Genomic DNA, 22,029 nt, shown 5'->3' with positions numbered 1-22,029 from the left:
CGCCACACACACTCCACAAGTGCGCCACACGTACGCCACACACACTCCACAAGTACGCCACACATGTGCCACACGTACTCCACAAGTACGTCACACACACTCCACACGTACGCCACACACACTCCACAAGTGCGCCACACATGCGCCACACACACTCCACATGTACGTAACCAAATGCCTAATCCTGCTTTTCGCTTCGCGAGCGAAGGTAACAACCTCACGAGCCATATTCTCACCTGAGAGCTGCAGTCAAGGCAGCCATGAATCCGTTTTAGCGCGTTGTGTCGTCCGGGAAACGGTAGAATGACGAGCCCGATCCCTTATGAAATCGGGCTGTACATCCGACAGCACAACAACTCTTTACCATCGTGTAGGGGGCAATTTATATGTGAAACGAGTTTCAAATTGCCGCCATTACGTATGGTGGCAGAAGCAATGTTTTGCCACCCAAGCGGTCACGTGACTAAGACGATGACGTCACATGCAACTTCCCTATTGGATTCATGACGTCACGGCACACAAAACTACTCATATCATTGTAACGGCTGGTTGGATTTGGACAAACTAAACGCAGTTTTGTAGGGAAGAACCGTGCGCGAACGTCGATACCAAATTTGAAAAAAGAAAATGGTTGACGCGCAGGGTCAAAATCGATGTGCGCGCTGACCAGAACCCGGAAATATATTTTTCTCGGCCTAAACTGCCAAAATCAAGACTCTCTGCTCACCTTCACTCTTTCATTCCTCTTTTCTCCTACCTCTGGAACAAACTCCCTCTCTCTTCAATCCCACTCCTCCCTCTAGGATCTTGGTCTTTAAAACAGCTGTTCACCAACATCTCCTATCTTCCCCCATCCAAAACTTTGATCTATTCTACCCCTGCTAATTTCACCCCAGATTCACTTTTTTGAAATACAAACTTCTTTCCTGGATGTCCTCGCAGTGTCCATGTGTTTTATACCTCTCCCACCCCTGCCCTCCTCCCCCCAAGCACTCTCCCTCCCACAGATCTCCCGATGTCCCTGTTCTCTGCTGTTGTGCTTGTGTGCTTCCCTTTCTCTCCCCATCTTGTCTCCCACTCCCTTTATTGTATGTTTTGTGCGTCCGTTTTTTTTTTTGTGATTGATGTTAGCTCTTATATGAGCCTCGATCTTGTATACAAAAAAAAACAAAAATAAAAACTCGTATCGGAGGGAGACCTGCCCACAGAAAATGATGCAACCAGCAGTCACAGGCCGCACACGAAGCACCACCACATGTGAAGAACTCAACAAATACTTTTATCCACGGTCGAAGAATCAACAGGAGATTATTTGACTATTTTTCACTTTAATGTCAGAGGCACAGGCGAAGCCCATGTAACCTAGCAACAGCAAGAAAAAAAGGAAAAAAAAGACAGAAGGGCAAGGGGATAGCATCGTTCCCTTCAAATAATAATTATCACAACACCAACAACAACAATAATATTCATAAATCTAAGCAGCTCAGAAGCCACTGCAAGAATGGGCATCAATGGGGCAGCATGCAGGCATATCGCTCGACACCCTTGGGTCCTCGGTATCTCTAAATACTAGATTAGGGTATCAGCTGAAAACTGCACAGAACCCACAGTACCACCTCACCCGGCCATTTTACCAGAGGGAGGAGATCAAGGCTCTCAGAGTTCAAACACACAACTGTAAATGGAAGACAAACATGTTGGACTACCTAAACGTTGGTAAATGTGCGACGATGAGAACATGAAAAATGAGAAAACGAAAAGTGCAGAGAATGAGGAGGGAAGGAGAAATATAGAAATAGAACGAAGTTTAGATATTGAGAACGATGGACAGAGATAGAGACAGGACGAGATTGGAGGTGATATATACATATACGACTGTATATGTATCAACATGGGGAGACGTGGGAAGAGAGGTGAGTACGAGGACATGGAGCTAATGTACAAAACATTGGCAGGTGAGGGTCGAGGTCAAACATACGTCACTATTTTGTGTATGTAATAAATAGATGGCTCCTTTTGGTTAACAAAGGACGTGGGGACGAAACCTGAGTGCTGACCCTCCTGCACAGCTGTGAGTTGCATCGATAAACAAGGGAAAGGCTAAACTCCAAAAATTCCAAAACCACTATTTGGTCCTTTTCGAGAGCAAAAGGCGGATCTTCTTCACAATGCAATGACTCGTCGTGTAGTGTACGCCACCCAAAGTACCATAACAATCAGCATTACAGTAAGTCATGCGGTTTAGCAGCTAGGCCTATCGCTCACAATGGCGGGTCAAACGTGACGGACGTCGTCACGAAACCCGATCGCGTCACAACACGTGTCCGTGAACGACTTATCTACAGTAGGATACTTTAAAATGTCCATGGAAAAAGAAAATAACATTACTCCAGCAAGTAGAATTAAAGCTGCGTTAAGAAGAATAAAAGGAATGCAGTGCACGTCGTCACGTGTCCTCAATGCGTTTGCAAGTAGGCAGTAACCTGGGTAGTGCGTGTACGCATGCGCTATCCTAGATAAACCCAACCTGTTCATATCTTTTCACAAATTCAAAAACCACGTGTCGGGTCCCCGTGTATCCTGCTCGGAATGCAAGCACCTCGTGAGTCGAACCTCGGATACGATGGAAGGTGTGAGAACGTCGCGTGCCTATTTACTGCTTGCTTTGTAAATAGAGTACCATGCGTCCTCCGTTAGGCCTCACATTCGTGTGCCCTTCTGTAAGGCTGCTTTGCATGCACGCCAGTGCTACGTACCCACATTTAAAAAAAAATAAACCAGCATGCATTGTGACACCCTTTCGAGATTGATAAGCTTGGTGTGCTCAGCAAGAGTTTAACAGTGAGCACACCGGTATTGGGAGATATAACTACACACCTCGTATAAGTGTACAACCGACTTGCAAAGGTATTAGGTACAACGTAAACGCCCTCCTCACCGACCCCACACCACTAAGAGAGTGTGTGTTCGGTGAGTTCATACCCACAGTGTGCAATGAGTGCAAACATGGCCACCAGAAAGCAAGTTAACCCGCGATCCAGTTCTCATGGTGATAAGGAGCCTTCCCATTCGCCATTCGCACCTCTGCCTCAGGCAGCTAAATGGACAGCCCCGGGGACCTCACGGGGTCCTCTCCGAGACGGCTAGTAGTCCGGCGAGTTGCCTGCATGCCCAACGAGCTACCTAGGGGGTTGCAGTGAAATAAGATTAAATTATGTGAGGAAACAGCACAAGATGAAGCAAGTCATGCGTAAAACCTAAGCATAAAAAGGTCAGGATTATCAAGAACAGAAGAAGAGTGCCACAGATGCATCCATTTTGAATACGATTTTGGCAGAAATATGAAGTCAGATGTTTACATTTCAATTGAAGTCATTAAACGTTTAAAAGTCTTTGATTGACACTTGAACTGCATTTCAAATGGTGTTTTGGGAGCCAGTTGTGGTTCAAGGACAACATACCGAAGTTCTGTAGTTGCCACGACTTCACGATACCAAGCCCCCACGTCAACATCTGCTTCCTTGTAGTGCCGAATGAAGTTGTGTTCCTGCACGGCACAGATACAAGTTAAACATGGACAGGCAGGAGGGAAAATGATCGATGATGAAACCACACGACTGAACCTTACCAGCAGCTTCTGGTATTTTGGTCGCTTCCTGTGATCTTTAATGAGACTGTGGGGTCGTGGGAGAAGTGACGGGGAACAGAAAAAAAGGAAATCGTCATTTCTTTCATGATGGACGAGATGCATTCATGGGATTCTGCATCTTCAATTAAAGTTTCGCTAATGTAGTTCATCTTTATTTTAGTATAGGTGATAGACCACATCCAGAGGGTGAACGAACCAATCAGAGACGAAGGAGCGGAAATCCGGGGAGCATGGCAGTGAAAGAGGCAGAGCTGGGGGCTCTTCCTGCAGGACACGTGTCAGTACCTCAAAGTCCGTGTGGCAACCCAGGTAAGGGAACTCTCCTGTGGCCAGCTCCACCTAAGAGTCGGAAGGGTGCAGGAGACAAGCTATCCTCAAATAAAGAACCTCACAACTCAGATTACCCATCATGCAATGAGAAAGGGGGAAAGAAAAAAATCCACACAACTCAAGTTGAACTGGAAGGGCACTCGGTAGAGTGTATACCTCCGCCAGGTTGAACAGTTTATGTTTTGTATTCCACTGATAGGTCAGATCTGGATTCGAACCTGAACCAAAATCGAATCGGCTTCTTCTTGTCACCAAACCAACTCGTCCACAAAGTTTATTCATAACTTGTCCACAACTTTTTTAATATCACACCATATATCACTTTTTGTGAATTGAATTGGTTGAATTCATTGAATTAACGCTGAATTAACGCTGAATTAACGCCAGGGGGGTTGACTCAGCCTGTCATCCTTCCGAGGTCAGCTAATTGAGTACCAGTTCACTGGTAATTCCCTGTTTGTCGTTAAAAGGCGGCAAAAAGGGTTCGCGTCAGGAAGGGCATCCGGCCGTAAAACATTGCTTCAAAAAGGGGACCGAAAAACAACAACAACCACGGTTCCCGAAAAAGGCCAACCCCCGCTTTGCGGGGAAAAATGGCCTCGAAAGGTGGTTATATATCACTTTTTGCCCGATCTCTCAATACTGAAGAATCACTTCAAAAATTAAATAACTCTCGTATCCGAATCCATATTCAGATCTTCACCATAATCGAATCGATTCGTTCTTGTCACACTCCCCACCTGTCCACCAAGTTTCGTCCAAATCCGCCCATAACTTTTTGAGATGTCCTGCTATACGTATATCAGTTTTGGCCCTATCTCCCAATGATGAAGAATCACATAAAAAATTATACTCCGGATCTTCACCAAAATCTAATCATTTCATTCTTGTCACATACCCAACGTCTCTGCCAAATTTCGTCCGAATCCGTCCACAACTTTTTGAGATATTTTATTCACAGCCAGACAAACAGACATGGGTCTGACAAAACATAACCTCCTTTTGGTGGCGGAGGTAAAAATGTAATGCACACAGGTGAAAAAGAGCTTGGTTAAAAAAAACCAAAAACCTCGAAACTAAAATATCAAATGAAGGGAAAGTAAATTGTATCAATGAAGGAGAACAAGTAAATCATACTACCATGGAGATCCCAAGACTCCAGACATCTGCTCTGATGTCATAATCAGGCCGTGAGGGATCCGGAGGGTCAATCCGCTCAGGCTGTGAAAGAAAGAACAATGCTTAAAGGAAATTAGTACGTAATAGTTTGATAGGATGGCACAGAGGTAGCGTACTTACCTTTGAATCATCTAGTCTGGGTTTTATTCCCAAGTGGAAGATAAACCGTTCAATTGGTGCCTGACGGGCGGAGTGCTGCATCCTAAAGTGCTACGTCCCTCGGAAGGACGTTGAAATGGGGACCCGTCAGCCAGTATTAAGTGGTGGACGTGAAAAATCCCACGCGAAGAGTAGGCGAGTTTTCTCCGGCACCCTGACCAAATTTAAAATGCCAAGAAGGCAATGGCAAACCACCCAGTGTAATCCTTGTAATGAGACTGTCTTCAGCAGCACTGACAATGTCTACAAAGTATGGATTTGAGTGAGAATGAGTCAGTGAGCGAACTAAAGGAATTACACAGACATCAAATCGACTGCAGCCAAAACACAGACGGATATGTGATTACTTATAATCATAAATAATTAATTGGTTTTAATGAAGGGGGCCTCATCATTCTCAGTGAAGAGGTAAACAGAAAGAGCGTACAGCCATGTAAGCGGCGCAGCCAGCACCACGTGTCCTTGCTCTCGAGTCGACGAGACGTCCGCTGATCCCGAAGTCACAAAGCTTCACTCGCCCGAGCGAGTCGAGGAGGAAGTTTGAAGGCTTCACATCCCGGTGGATGACACCATGTCGCTCCTTGAGGTAGTGCAGAGCGTGGAGGATCTGGGAACGACAGATTGTTACTGCACATCCTTTGGAAGGGGGAGAACATGAACAGGAGAGGGAAAAAAGAAAGAAAGAAAAACTTTCGTACAGCGACGGCCATCTTCCCCAGGATGCGTTCTGGGATAGGCCCGCGGATCCTCTTCTTTAGCTTTTCAGCACACGAGTCCATGAGCTCCATGACAATGAACACATCTGTCTGGAAGAATAAAGTGGAAATAAAATACAACACAGTTTTCCCAAGTCTGTTGTTTCCAGGTCTTTCCTCCACGGCCTTCGGGTCTGCTGACCACCACATGTTTTCCGCTCACCCCGTTTTCTCTATTGGCCCTTTGACCCCTGTTGTTCTGCTCTCCCATGAGCCTCAGTACCAAAAATATTGGGGGGGCAGCAACATCATCACAAGTAACCAAATGCTCAGAACGAGTACCTCAGGGGTGAGCTGAAATTATTGAATGATCAATGGGTCGTTCCACATTGTGCAACCAACATAACATAATCCAAATAATTTATAATTTAACCCACATAGAACCAGCACACAATGGCCCACTAATGCTTTAAAAAAAACCTATAAAATACCCAAAGCCAAGTGCAAGCAGTTCAGATAGCCAGCAGTATCACTTCTTAAAGGTATTGGTCCAATAACATACAATTGACTAGGTATGTGTTTCTCAGTCCCTCCGAGAAAGCATAATCAGACCGAGCACACATGATGTGTGCATAAAGGCCACAACACCAAAACCAGTTTTTATCTTTTCGACTGGATTTCAGATAAATTGGCGGTGAGAGTTTGCATTTTCACACAGTTCCCAACAATATCGTGCAGGTTCACATGCATGCCAGTCGGGTTTCCTTTCACAATATCCTCACCCCGGTGATGAAGGAGCCGAAGCTACGGACAATGTAAGGGCAATCGTGCGACTTCAGTACCACGTCAAGGTCCATCAGGATGCGCTTGTTTTCCTCCCGGTTACCAGAGCGACGCATTTGCTGAGCGACAAGTGGGACAGATGTGTGTGGAGTTTTGATGGAAGGGAAAAAGGATTTTAAATTAAAAGAGCAATAAATATGGATTGTGTCATAACAAGCAGAACACGGAGTGAGATGCAGCTATTGTAAGGGGTGTCACGTGGATAAATACACGAAGAAGAAGCAGAACGTTCTAAGAGGAAAAGCCCATGCCACGAAGCAGGCATTTACCCATTACCTTAACAGCAAGAAGTTGCTGAGTTGGCGGAAATCGCATTCGCCACACCTGGCCACACGAACCGCTGCCCATCTCACCCAAGCTCTCCAGGTCAGAGAAGGCCACTCGGTACTTCTGCACGTGCGCACACACATGGGATTGCCGTTATATAAAATATCCGCTTTCCATGAACAATAATTAATGCTTTGGACAAGTACAGGACAATATGTACTGTAAGCATGCCATACTGTACATGTTTAAAATCATTAAACTGGAAACGAGGAACTCCTTGCGTTTGTTAGGTTTTAACTTTTGCTTCATTCAAACACGTCCAGTTTATAAACGGATCAGGTAACTTCTGTGACCCTAAGTGAGTTTATCAAATGAAAAAAGTCAGAATGTGGACATGAAAAACGAGTGAGGAAAATGGGACGATGCAAGCCATACACATGTAAGCGTGTGTGTGCACACACACACATACAACACGTGTACACACGAACATGCGCATGCACACACACCTACCTTCCCATCCAGTGTGAGGTATCCTGTTTGGCGCATCACTTCTTGCAGCTTTGCATCCAGCTCTAGGCTGGGAAGAACAAAATGAAAATATTAAAAGTTGAGTCTAATGATATTGTTATGTCAACAGGGTCTGCTAATGATTCCGGGAAAAGGGGAAAACAATTCGGGGAAAAGTCTCTTTTATTTAATATAACCAAACACACTTTAAGAGCAAAAATTTGTAATTTAATACTTATCCCTGGATCGAATCGTGAACCAATCCCACTCCTGACACCAGTTGTATGATTCAAACCCAGGTCCAATTGCCTCCTCCTGACTACTAATTGTTGGAGGATGATTCAAACCGTTGGAGGATGATTCAAACCAAGGCCAAAAATCGCACTCCTGACAACAGTCGTCACATCGATGGGGTCTGCTGATTCTTCCCTGCCATGGTGAAACTAAGGGAAAATCCTCTTGTTTTACTGTAATCTAACCAAATGCACTTCAAGGGCAAATAATTGTACTGTAGGTTTTAATTCATCCTTGTCACTAAATGCTCACCTCTCCAGAGAGCGTGGAGCTGGGAATTGTGGATGTGGAAGCAATGCCAAACATTGGCGCTGACGGATTGGAGGTGGTGGCGGTACCTGGTGGTGCATGGTAATATCATCATCCCACTAAAAACATTAAAGAATCTCACCCACATGACATGAGAAGGGAAGGGGTTATATGACCTCGATAACACGACATGAAAACACGAGTATGTTTGAACACTAACAGGTGTTTCGTGACAAACATTGGCTGTTAAAGAAACCAGGGAAAGGCAGTTTTTGTTTTTTGTACAGAAAGTCGTGGCCAGTAGAGAATCTGGAACACAGAACGGATCAGGAGGCAACAGAACAAAAGCAACAACAGAAAGACTGGGGAGAAATGCCACCAGCAGGGCCGAGGGACAAAATGGACAGAGACGGGCACCAAGGGATGCAGGTAAGAATGAGGGGTAAGGGAGAATGCACGGGTGGACAAGATGGATACAGAAGCAAAGTCTCAGGACGGAAAAAACTGGAAATGTAGGAGATAGTGGGGGAAGGGGTGGTTTAACAGGGATGAAAGGAAGAAAATATCATGGTTTTGAATGGAAGATGATCTAAGATGGTGGTGAACAACTGTTTGAAGACCTGCAGGGAAGACTGACATTGAAGAGAATGTGGAAGCTGGTTCCACATGTGGGAATAGGGGAAACGAATTAGTGGAGGTGAGCATTGATTCTGGATTTTGGGAAATCCACCAGAAGGGGGTTGATGGGAGTTCCACCAGAAGGACCACATGCACCCTGCAGAAACCTGTGGGTGAGGGGGAGGAGGCGAAGGGCAAAGGTTGGTGGGAGTGGGGAGAAGAGAAACCCATCTTTGATGGCAGAGTGATAGACCCATAGACTCAGATTCATCATGGGAGATTTCAATAATCTTGAAGGCCTTGGTGGCCACAGCATCAGGCTGAGGAAGATGTGAAACTGGGCCGTTAGTCCAGAGGGGAGAGAAGTACTCCATCAAGCTGCGAATTAAGGCCTTGTAGGTAGATAGGAGTTCAGGTGTGCCAAGGAAGGACATTGTACGACAGAGGATGGCCAGTCGGCGGCTGGCTGTGCAGGCCAATTTTGAAATGTGGTTTGCCCAAAACATATCATGCCTGATAGTGAGACCCATGAGTTTGAGTGACTCAACTTCTTCAAGAGGATTGTTAAGAAAGTAGGTGGGAGGGTTTGCCAGATGGTCCTATCAGTGGGAGAAGAGAGAGATTTGTCAGGATTGAAAGGCATATCCAAGTGCTTGACGAGCTTGTGATTTTATTAAGGCCTTTAAAATGGAGATGATAAAAAAGACGTTTAATATGCTGATAAGGGACAGAGAGCTGAAAAGCTAGCACTGCAAAACAGCATCAGCGTATAACAAGGCAAGTTGAGGTGCAAGATTATAAATTCATCTCCCGATGGGGATGATAATGCCATACACAGCAATTATGGACGTCATTGCCTTCTCTATTGACCACATCACTCCCATTCACAAGAATTGCACAAACACAGATCCTTTCAACAAAAGACCAGGAAGCTTACTTGCAAATGCAAATGAATTCCTGGAATCATCATTACTGCAGACGCCAAGAGTTTCTCCATTTCAAAAAGTCCAATCTCTGACAATCAGTATAGATTCCATCCGAGTCACTCAAGTACAAGCAGGTTGCTGCTTCTTTCCCAGCAATGGCCGTCCAGAGGCCTTAAATCTCAAACAAGAGGCCAGATTGTATCCCGAGAAATCTCTCGAGCATTCCACACATTCTGGCGTCCTGTTCTGCTTGCCAAGCTCTCTGCATGTGGCATACAAGGCCATCTTCCATACCTGGACTTCTGACTTCTTAAACTCACACCGTTAATGTTTTTCTTTCAATGGAACACTCTCCTCCCTCCCCAAGTGGAGGACGGAATTCCCTAAAGCAGTGGCTTGGGCCAATTCTTGTTCCTCATCTACATAAATGACTCTGCGATGCTCTGAAAAATCATTTCTTCGTTTTTACAGACAACTCTACACCATGCTATACAGTACCCCATCCCACTACTAGTCAGACAGCAGATGCTACTAGTCAGACAGCAGATGCTACTCGTCAGACAGATCCCACTACTCTCTCTGCCGATATGGAGATGGTTATATGTTGGTCTGAAAAATGGAACATCTTCAATCCTGTAAAATTTTGCAGTCTCTGCCTGTTTCTCCATAAGGATAGTCAATCCAACCAACCTGTCTATTTCCATGCTCAGCCACTGAAGGGGGTTCATCTCTTGAACTTCTAGGCCTCACAAATCAACCATGATCACTCTTGGGCCGACCATCTAAGAAAGTTTGCCTCCAAAGCCAGCCGCAGCCTGGTCGTTGTCCGTCATTTCAAGTCATTCCTTGAATAATCAGAACTACTCAGCCTACAAATGGCCTTTATTCATAGAGCAATGTCGTAGTTCTCTCTGCGATGACCTGGTGACCGGCACCTCATCCGTCTCCCCGGGATTCTGTGGAATCTAAAGCTCTCAACATTATTGGCATCTCCCATGATGAGGTCGAAGCTCAGACCCTGTTGTCCTTACGTCACAACAGGTTGGAAGACTTCTTCTTTTTTAACCACCTGTACTTTAAGTAATGCTAAATGCATAAACAGCTTGTTGAATGGTTGCAGATATGAGATCCCCTGCAAATCATGACCTTGTCCCAGTTTGCATATCTGCAAATCTCAACATTTCGGACATCATGTTCTCAAGGTACAGTATATTTGTGTTGCAAGAAGCCCAAGGTTTAGGTTACAGGAAGTACTCAAGAGTTTGAAAACACACAAATACCTTATTTATTGTGAAGTCAAGGCTCATGCAAGAGCTCGACGTCAGAGAGATTGTGAAACATTTGCACCGTTCCTCATCAGAATTGATCAGTACAATGCCATGATCAGATCAGTACGAGATATCTGCGATCATAAAGTGACCACAAACGGTAAACCCCCCCGAGCGGTAAACCTGTGACTTATCCTTGGCTCGCACTCAAATGATGGCCATATTTTGTTTGGACCACCATATGACCTTGACCTTCAACCTTTAAAGATAGGGTGTAAATGAAGAGAACATGTCCTCATCTAGAAGCTATACATAAAAGTCACATCAAGAAAATTGGAGGAAAATTATTCAAGTTGTGATCAAAAAGGTTATTTTTTTTTTTTTTGTTAAGTCACAATCATAAAAAAGTAGGTCAAGGACACAAATCAAATATCAGGTGTACGACGTCAGTGCAGGTATACTATTATGATGCAAGAACATCTTGGAAGGCCAAGCGGTCTTTGAGATTCGGCATTGGCAAAATTGAACGATGACAAAAAAAACCTTTTTTTTTTTTTTCCAGACCGCCATTTCACCTTTAACCCGGAGAATAATGATGCAAATTAAGCATAAACGCAACTTACTCTACATGATCTACAGAGGGAAATTTTGTTCCGATCAGCCAAACTTTAGTCGAGTTATGGTGAAAAATGTTAAAACTTCTATAATTAGGTCATGACCCTAAAAATAGGTCAAGGTCAAATATAATTAGATAAGCCCTGCATACGTTTTATTCCCATTATCGATGCAAAATTTCATTCCGAAAATCCCAGCCGGCTTCAAGATAGAGCTCGGAAATTGATACAGTTTGGAAATTTGGAGTGTTGACAGTTCAGGAAGAAGAATAAAACATTTTTTTAAATGGCGGTTTAGTATTCCTAAGGGCCTAAGAAACTCTGGGGTACTATTAAAAATTGTGGCCACTAATTGTAGAAACAAACTCCACAACAGCAATAAGTCTTCCCTTATCCTATAGCGGGAGGCCTAAATAAAGCCTATACAGTACAATCATACTCCATACAACGTGAACCTGCCTTCTCGGAAAATGGTCGTTGTTGGACAAAAGTTTTAAAAGGCTGTAAACAAAAAGAATCCCACTCGGTCGGTGCTCACCTCTTTACCACGGAGGGGCAATGAAAGGGTAAACAAGCCCTCGTCTTTATCCTGCTTGTCCTCCCCCTCAGGCCCGGACAGTGGCCGATGGAGTGTGAGTGACACAGCTGTTGCAACACACACAAAAAAAACATTTAGCACAAGATGGTGTGGAATTCCCAAGAGATGTCCGACGGACAACACAACATGCTTCATTGTGGGGTGACGTGGGGTAGGGGGACGAGGGGGTAGCTTTTTGACAAAGACAAAGACAAAAAAAGGCCACACAGGAATGTATAAACACCTGCACTGCATCCTGCGTTGGTTATACCTGCAAACAAAGGGGGTAGCTTTTTGGGGGTAGAGGGGGTAGCTTTTTGACAAAGACAAAGACAAAGACAAAAAAGGCCACAGAGGGATGTATAAACACCTGCACTGCATCCTGCGTTGGTTATACCTTCACAAAGCCACACAATGTGTGGCTATAACAAAAACATGTGAAACACCAGGGGGGTGGGCAGTAGCGGACTGGGTCTTAAAACCGCCCCGGGCATCCTTCACCTAGGTCGGCCCATTATTCATTTATATGTTGCTTATCTGAGAAAATAGACGAAATGCTTGAAAAAAAAAAAAACTAAATAAAATCCACTAAAAATTACATTTATTTTCAGTAACACAAGCACATGTCATGTCTAAGAGAGTAGGTGCCTGCGCAGTTTGCTGCTACTGGCAGCCACACCATCAATGATATCCTTAGTTTCAAGTTTGGCCAGGATCCCTTTTTCCACAGACATCAACATGAACGCCTCAAGATGTTCTTGTGTCATTGTACTTCGCAGACGGCTTTTGATTCTCTTCAAAGCAGAGAAAGACCATTCACATGCCACTTGTGACACAGGCAGCATAAGCAGCAGCTTGTAGGCAAGCCCAATGCTCTTGTCAGCATCAGTGAAGAGGTTCAACTTGAGGAGCACCTTGTAGCAGCAGAGAGGACAGACTTTACATGACTTACATGTACTTGGCAGAGTCTTCCTGTCCTGTTCAGACTCACTGTCCTCCTGCACTGTATAAGCATCTGCTACTGATTGTTTCAGTGTTGACCATTGTTCTCCAAGGCTTCGCAGTTCTTTTCGTCGTTGTTCCGCAGTGACACCATCATCAAATCTCAGCAAATGTTTATGCAGCTCTTCCATAGCTCCTGATGGCACTTGATCAAAGTTCCTTGGGTGAAGAAGTGAGAGATCAGCATACAATGTTGATGTTGCTGATCTGTCAAACCGCTGCTCAATGCTGCTCACAATAGTGTCCCCTATTCGGTTGTACACTTCAATGCGATACTTCTTTAATGGGTCAGAAGCTGATGTAGCCTCATCTATGAACAGTTCGCCATCAATACGTTTGTGCTGTCTTTGCCGTTTTATAGGAAGGGACTCTTCCATAACAAGATTTACATCCATTTCATCCAGCTGGTCATTAGCCCATTGAACAAACTTTGCAGCTGCATCATGACAAGCTTGGAAGTCATCCCGTAGCATCTGCATATTCTCTAGCAATTCATCCACCAACCGGTGCACAGTCAGCAGATCCAATTGCACAGTTTGTAGATACTTGGAGAGCGCTGTAGTGCGGGAGAATACTTGCAGATATACTTGTGCAGTCAGAATTGTTTCAAACTGCAGGAGACTGGCAATGTATCCCTTCACCTTGGCCTTAACAGCTGCTTGGATCTGGTCAGCAACTAGTATGGCATTAAGAGTGGTGATAACTTCCATGAAAAGCGCTCCAATTGGGTTGTTGAATGAACCAAAAACCTTCTTCAAGGCGGCATCCTTTGACCACCATCTAGTTTCTCCGATAGTTCCCATTCATTTCACAGTAGTAGAGTGTCGACTCCAGATGTTCATTCGCTGATAAGATTCCCGAAAGAATACTGCAATGTCATTCAGTAGTGAGAACAGTGATGCGCTAGTCACCACAACACTTGTAGCTTCGGTCACAACGAGATTTAACACATGTGCGTGGCACCAAACATGGATCTGCATTGGAGCTTCCTTTGATAGCAGAGTACTGAAGCCTTTGTAGCACCCCTGCATGTTTGCTGCTCCATCAGTTGAGTTTCCAACACAGTTCTTGAGGCCAAGATTCAGTCCTAACAAGACTTCAGAAACAAGTTGCACAAAAGCTTCGCCAGTAGATTCCTCACATTTCACCACACTCACTAATCTTTCTTGGATAGTGCCAGTGCTATCAACATATCTAAGAACAACATATCTAAGTCTACATATCTATCTATCAACAACATATCTATCAATATGTTGATATTGATATCAACATATCTATCAACATATCTAAGTATCTAAGAACAACTCACAATCTTGTGTTGAGATGTCTTGAGTGGTATCAATTTCCACAGCAAACATGTTTGTTACTTCTTCAGAAATCCACTGACGTATCTTATCCCGGATAACTGTGATAACATAATTCACTGTAGTTTTAGACAGCAAAGTTACCAAGGAGCCTCGACCTCATGAACTCTTTGCCTTCTCATGTTGCTTCTTGCTGTTCTGGACAACATGAGAGAGATGATCGGCTGTGCAGGAATCATACTTCCGAAGTAGTTTTACAACTTCCAGAAATGTACCATGGTCGATCTCCTCATTGTCAGTGTGTATGCTGCTTCTTCATTACTTCCTCTGTAGCTCAGTCCCCTCTTACCAATGAGTTTGACCACATCCACAACTCTTTCCATCACTTGTCGTCTCTTTCTAACCTAATCATGATGGCTACGTGCGAGCAGGTGAGAAACGCTGGACTGTTGTCGATCTACCAGGTATGCTGTAGAGAGTGTAGAGCATCTCAAATGAAAAGAAGAGCGTTCAGGTTCTTCAACACGTGTATGTACATGTCGCCAGTCAGTCATTCCCTCGATGAACGTGGACCAGTCTGAGGTGCTGGAAAACGCCAAGCACACTGAACAGTGAAGAGAATGATTGTCCTTGTTGTATGACAACCACCACCTATTTGTACCATCTTTTCACATGAAACACATCTTGACCACTTGGTTGTCAGTTTTTTGATTAGGGTGGTAATTTCAAAACAGCAAACAATCTTCATCTCTACATGGTTTCTTAAAGTAGTTAATCGAGGGGTATCCCTCCTCTGCAAGTGTAGCAGCTGCAGCAGGTACATCTCTCTCAGCTGACCGCACCTGTTCATGTTCACCAATTTGCACCAATTCTGCCGATTCAACTGCCAATTGGTCATCTACTGATTCAGTTGCCAATTGATCATCTACCAATTCAGCTACTGATGGTCCAGCTACCGATTCAGTATCCTTATCCCCGTGTTCACTGACTTCACCAGGCGCAGTATTAGTACTCTTGAACAGATACAAAAGGTTTCTGCACTTTGAAGCACTATCTGACAGTTTATTTTTCTTTCGATCACGTTCCTTCTCAGCACCTCCTTTTCTTCTCTTCTGGTTTGCTTTATCTATTGTTGGTTACAGATGCAGCGCAGATGCTGAAATTTTATTTTTTTTGCATCGTAAGTCAGTTCACGACATTGTTATCAATACTAGATCAGTAGTGAGTAGACCTATCTAAACTTACTTGGCCTATCGGCTCAAAATCCTTTTAACTGTTGATTTGGTAGTTTTTACAATGAAGGAAACACGTATCGGGAGTACATACGACATAGCGATTGTGAATGAAACAGCTCTGAGGCGTCTTTCGCTTCGCATCGCAGTGACAGTGAGCACCAACATGGCGGCTGTAAGACTAAAATCTGGCTTAAAACCCCCTCACCTCACAGCGCCACAGCCTTCAACCAGACATATTAACACACTCCTCCCCCTTCATTCCAGTTCTTCAAAGCAAAGCGGTAAAAATTGTTGTGTCGCCATTATATATGACGAGCAACGGTACCCGCCCTAAGGGCGGGGCTTCAATTAGGAGGTGCGATTTATTTTAAATATCACATGCAAATCATCAAAATCTAAACAGTATTTTTAGAATTTCAATTTTAAAAAACCACACCACTGTTCATATCGGTAAATATTATTGCATCGAGGTTTCAAATCGTGATATCAACTGTACACTTTTCTTTAGAAAAAAAAAATTGAATGATTTTGCACCTCTTCTTCAGCTTAGAACTTCAGGATACACGACTTTGCTGATAAAAGTTCCTTTTCTCTCTTTGAAGTTCTTGGCAAACATTTTTATATTGTCACTGCTGCCAACTCGACGCCATGGCATTATTCATAACATTCATTCATTCATTCATCTAATGATCATTAAACATTATTGTTACGCTCATTAAACGTTCATTAAACGATTACGAAAATAAAAACGAAAAACATTACGAAATTACGTTCACACCGTCACATCAAACACTACCGTGAACACAAAAGTCACAAACATCGTCACAAACGTTACGTTACGTAATTCAAACCGTGAACACATCGAATATTGGAGAGCCCATTGCGCAAACGATTTGTTTTCTCTGGTACGTGTTACTGGGCGGGTGCCGTTGCTACCAATTATAATGAGGCGTCAGGGGCGACCTTTTGACCTTTTGATATTCAGCGGGGAATCCCCGGGGCTGGAGGTAGAAGTTTTCCGTGACAAATTTTTTTCCAGCAGTTTTTTTATCCAGCCCAGCGGCCCATTTTTTACCCAGCGGTCCCAGCCCACCGGGCATTGCCCAAATGCGCCATGGCCAGTCCGCCCATGGGGGTGGGAGGGGGGGGCAGATCGAACCCACCTGGACTGGAGAGCTCATGGGTGAGGTGAGTGCACATACCTCCCAAATCTCACTATTCTGGATATATAAACCTGATTAAATAAAGAATTGTCCAAATACAGGGTTAATACTGTACGCGGTGTTACGGAGACTAATGGCGTGCTTTCTCTTAGAGAGCTCGGCTTGGCAGCCCCACACGGATCTGATTGATCCCAGGCACGGAACAGCCCGGTAGGAAGAGGAAGAGGAAGAGGAAGAGGAAGAGGAAGAGGAAGAGGACAAGGAATAGTCTAGTAGGAAGACTAGGTCCCCATGCACCCCCCGGAGATATACTTCTAATCAGTGTTTCTAGATTGGAAAAAATGTGTAGAAAATGACTAGCTATGGCCCCAAGCTGAAAAAATGTCCCACATACCATTTTTATGCAAATTACTGCTGCCATTATCAAAAAAACGATTTTTGACATATCTCAGCCAATATTGCAGATAATTGAAAAATGAAGGTGTCTAGACCCATGTTTTGAAGGGCATAGATCATGATAGAACTATTCATAACATGATTACATGTGTCTATGGTATACTAGTATGCTAATTAGTGCTTTATTTACAAAATAATCACAGTTTTACGAAATAATAGACTCATATTAAGGTCCGTCTACACAGACGTTAACACAAAGTTTTATTTTTCTAAATATTACAACTGTCAAAATAGTCCTAGCACTCAATGTGACCACTCTTCTCTTGCTTGTTTTAGATAAACATCATTAGCATTAGTGATTCTACACTGAGTCAGTCATCATCATTTTCATCGAAATCGTCAGAGTCAAACTCTTCTTCTCCTTCCTCTTCCTCCTCCTCTTCGTGCTCTCCTGTGTTCAGAAGATCCACCAGTGAGGTTGGTAGGATGGGACCACTGGACCACATTGGTTTCAACAGTCCTTCATCAGTCCTTATCCATCCTTGCTCCTCATAAGGTTTTGGCTTTTCGATGATAGGTTGATCGGCTCTTTTGTACAATGCTACGCGGTGGTTCACACGCTGGATGTGCGGCTTCAGGGCAGACTGGCATGGAGGAAGGCGAGCCAGATCAACCTTGGACTTGGATGTGAGGGTCTTGTCCTCTCCCACCATTTTTCGTAGCAGCTTGGCACGGACAATGTCCACTGATGACTCGCGACTCTGGCCGTACATCACACAGGTGAATTTTTCTAACTGCCTCTCCACCTCAGGGTTGGCATCCCAGTTGTCACCCAGTTCACCGAATGCCCTGTGAAACCTGGGATTCTTCTCCAGCTTTTTCAAGGGCCCGACTTTTCCCTTCCCTTTGAAGGCACTGGTGCAGTCTTCTCCGCTGAACACATAGTACCCCAGGAGAGTGGCACAGTAGTCCTCTCCCAGGGATTCTGCCAGCTCAGAGACGTTGACAAGTTGGCGATGCTTCCCTGACCCTGTATCCAGGTACACCGTGAGCTGTTTGCTTCGGAACAGGTGCCTTACAGTCACACAGAGGAGAATGTGCTTTGGTAACTTCCATTTTCCATCTGACACTGCACGGCACAGATCTTGTCCAATGGAGAAGACCAGACGCTTCACCTTTTCTGTCTCGATGCCCTCCTTGCCAGTCATTAGCACGCTGAGAAAGCGGACAAGGTCTGGAGGTAGGATGTCTTCAGGATTGAGCTCCATGTCTTCAGCTGTTGGTGGCCATGGTTGGTCTTTACACTCTCTGAAAGCCTGTAGAATACCCTGGCGAAGTTGGAGGGCAACATTTTGGTTCTTGTTTGTGCTTCCGAGTGTGAATGCTCGTGCGAGAGCATTGGAAACTGTTATGTTTGAGCTGTGCACAAGCCAGAAAGAAATGACATCACATTTGTCATGATCAACCTTCGTGAAGTGGATATGCTCCTTGATTGGGTCATTCTGTAGGCGTTTCAGTAGTTTCTCTGACCGATAATTTGAGTTCTCATATCCATTCAGTTTCAGTTCCTCGACATAGAGCAAGCGCAAGGAAGAAAGCTGTAGAACTTTATTCTGCTGGATGACCTGGGTTTGAATGTGTTCCAGTACTGAGTTGAATGCCTTTTCATGGGCGGCTGACATGCAAGCCTGCTCCTTTGGTGCTTCGGCTCTGTGAATCGCACGCTCATAGTTGTAGAATGCTGTGCGGAAAGCTTTAAAACATGACGGATGGTGTTTGGCCTCACATGCAAAGAGGTCTTTGTTTTTCACCTTTCGATGGAGTCGATAGAGACCCATTTTCTCAGCCCGTGTTTCGATTTGCTCCCATGCATTTTCTTTGTTTTTAAAGGATGGGAAGGTTGTAGGCCTCTCAGTATTGCGATGAGCATCTTTGGTCTCAACTTTCTCACAAAATATACACTCTGGCGGGAAGATGGGTTCAGCAGAACCTCCTGGTTTACGAGGAGAGTGATGCCATGATGAGGTTGATGGCCCTGGTTCTGTATCATCTCCCAGACGATGAAAGTGGCGGACAAAGTGCTTATAACACTTGCTGTGATATCCTACTCTTTCTAGGTCATCAGGAAGAGTTGCCGGGATCTGATCACATACTGATTGCATACGACATGGGGAGTCATGCGGTTGGTTGAGACGTCTATCCCGGATCTTTTGAAGCAGTTGCAGTTTTTCTGAAGCAGATCCTTTAATTTTACGGAGGGGCGTGAAATCCCCATGATCAGACATGGATGGTACATGAAGGATGCATGTAGGAGGAGAGCTTTGGGCTGCAGGTTCTACACTCCGTTTTCTTTTGGGCATGCTTGCTGTCGATGTCTACCATCACTGTTAAATGACAAATAAGAAATCACGAATGATGTTAAAAGTGCCTGTGAAAGGAGGCTCTGAGTTTTCAGTGAGGTAACAGAGGTTCTGAGTCATGTTCTACACTAGGGTACTTTTTAGCTGACTAAACCATGTTTAGTGGCATCAAAAGTGCTAATAGCTAAAACATCTAAATTCTTCCACACTAACGTTAGCTATCTAGGCCAATGAAACATTGTGCTAAGTTACTGTAGCTAGCTCAGCTGTCGTGCCTCTTTCTGGTTCAATTCATATACAGAAGTCAACAGATATGTCTCATGTTTGGCATTAACAAAAGTTTAAGTTACACCGACATTAGGAACATACTGTACATAGATGAGGCTAGCTTTAACGTTAGCTAACATGGTGCTAGCTGGCTCAGCTGTTATTCTGCCTGTTTATGATTTCATGCAGAAACTGAAGTCAAGAGTGTGAGTAACATTATAGTTAGCATCTTACCTGGCTAGATTGGAGGATGAATACCAAGAACAACACACAGATGGAATGGAAGACTGAACTTTCAACTGAGGTATTCAATAACATCAACGTTACCAATTGATACGAGCGCGCGACATTACCAATTGATACGAGCGCGCGAGCGCGCATGTTACATGGATGGAAATGTAAAATGGCAGCTATAGCAGCACTAATTTGGATCTCTAGTCTGTCATTTCTGCACTGTGATTGGATAACATAAAAAAATATGTTTGGGAGTTAACAGCAGGAGTTGGTAGATTTTACGTGGGCTGGGTGAGAAACCTTTAAATAAGCAAGTGAAAATCTCTCGCAATACAAAGTCAATGGTGGGAAGAAAAGTTGAGTGGTACCAATGTTACTGCCAATGTCCCGTCCCTATGCAAGACTCAGGAGCATCTTGTTGACATTTAACCTTGAAAATACCTGGGTTTAGACCCCTTATGTACCATGTTAAGTTATCTGCAGTATTAACGTATCCTTATCATTTGTAAAACTGATTATTTTGTAATTACAGCATTAATATGCATACTAGTATACCATAGACACATGTAATCATGTTATGAATAGTTCTATCATGATCTATGCCCTTCAAAACATGGGTCTAGACACCTTCATTTTTCAATTATCTGCAATATTGGCTGAGATATGTCAAAAATCGTTTTTTTGATAATGGCAGCAGTAATTTGCATAAAAATGGTATGTGGGACATTTTTTCAGCTTGGGGCCATAGCTAGTCATTTTCTACACATTTTTTCCAATCTAGAAACACTGATTAGAAGTATATCTCCGGGGGGTGCAGGGGGACCTAGTCTTCCTACTAGACTAGAAGAGGAAGAGGCCCAATCATTATAATAGGCCTACTATATTAATATTATCGATCATCACAAATATTCTCACAATCGAGGCTCGTACTTGTCCCTGCTGCTGCAGAACGACGATCCACCACAATAATAGGTCCATAAAGCTTTACAAACCCCAAATGTTCACGCCTCGGTTTGTATTTGTGTTTTTAAAGGAAATGTTGTTGTTACGAGCACCTTGTGCATTACTAGATTAGTTCGTGTCCCCCCCAACCTGACTGGAAAGGTAACATTTTGTCCTCTTTTGTGAACAGCTTTATTATGGGAGGTCAAACAGTTTATTTGAAATTAAACTTGGTAGCCATTAGCATTACTTGTTCGGCTGAATTGCGTGGGATTTATACAAACACATAAAACTCATAATCATAACGTCTGGTATCCAAGCAAGAGGTGTCGGCAGCCCGAGTGACCCTCCAGGCTGAGACCTTTCGGTGAGGAGAGCGAGAGACGCAGCTCGATACGAGACCGGGGTCTTTAAAAAAAAAAAAAAAAAAGTCCCATTAGGCCGCAGCGCCGGAAAGACCTGCGCGCCGAGCTCACCGGGCTTAGAGGGACGAAAGGCGCCGATCGGGCTCGTGTCCGGCTTGTCCAGCGGGAGGGGGATTCGTGGGGCCGGGTGTCGCCGCTCCTGGTTGAGCTTCGCCTGGAGCCGCGACAGCTTCTGCTCAAGAGAGGAAGTCGCCATGACGGGACACTCACAAAATCTTACTTCCTTCTAACTTCTTCCATGTCGCTATAACACCATTTAACAGTGTTGTGCGAGGAAGTAATGTCGATGGAATCAAACGACCATCAACAAATAAACACTACGTTCACTTTTTACCGACCAAAGGCAGTGGGCCGGGGGTGGGGTTGGAAATGGAATGGGGATAGGGGATGGAAGTCTAATGACAAAAAAAATCCCAAACCACCAAAACTGTCGCGAACTATACCATCAGGGCCGAGGTAACCGTGCAATATGAAAAGACACTAAAATTCAGATTTGTAGATGTATACGAATAGTGTGACAGATGGA

The 22,029-nt window shown here is 44.2% G+C and overlaps 1 protein-coding gene across 1 annotated transcript; it reads right to left on the bottom strand.

Annotated features, from left to right (window-relative positions):
* Positions 1-1,308: 1,308 nt before the first annotated feature.
* On the bottom strand, positions 1,309-21,892 carry MAP2K7 (mitogen-activated protein kinase kinase 7). Its single transcript, XM_068103729.2, has 13 exons — positions 21,555-21,892; positions 12,137-12,243; positions 8,176-8,261; positions 7,633-7,699; positions 7,132-7,245; positions 6,795-6,914; positions 6,016-6,123; positions 5,745-5,924; positions 5,120-5,200; positions 3,846-3,988; positions 3,629-3,674; positions 3,462-3,547; positions 1,309-3,183 (listed from the first exon to the last, which is right to left on the bottom strand). The coding sequence occupies exons 1-13, from the start codon at positions 21,697-21,699 to the stop codon at positions 3,180-3,182; spliced, it is 1,287 nt and encodes a 428-aa protein (XP_067959830.1). The 5' UTR covers positions 21,700-21,892; the 3' UTR covers positions 1,309-3,179.
* Between the last annotated feature and the right edge of the window lie 137 nt (positions 21,893-22,029).

This window comes from Myxine glutinosa, chromosome 2 (assembly GCF_964187855.1).
Source record: "Myxine glutinosa chromosome 2, kmMyxGlut1.1, whole genome shotgun sequence".
Lineage (NCBI taxonomy): Eukaryota > Metazoa > Chordata > Myxini > Myxiniformes > Myxinidae > Myxine > Myxine glutinosa.
Note: the sequence above shows the minus strand (reverse complement) of the source record. Positions and strands in the feature narration are given on the sequence as shown.

Bases quoted from the DNA above. Each gene is read 5' to 3' on its own strand.
- MAP2K7 (XM_068103729.2), bottom strand. From the start codon at position 21,699: ATGGCGACTTCCTCTCTTGAGCAGAAGCTGTCGCGGCTCCAGGCGAAG. The intron at 7,246-7,632 runs GTAGGTGTGTGT...GCGCACGTGCAG, and splicing joins ACCTCACACTGGATGGGAAG to AAGTACCGAGTGGCCTTCTC. The intron at 3,675-3,845 runs GTTCGTTCACCC...ACGACCCCACAG, and splicing joins CGCTCCTTCGTCTCTGATTG to TCTCATTAAAGATCACAGGA.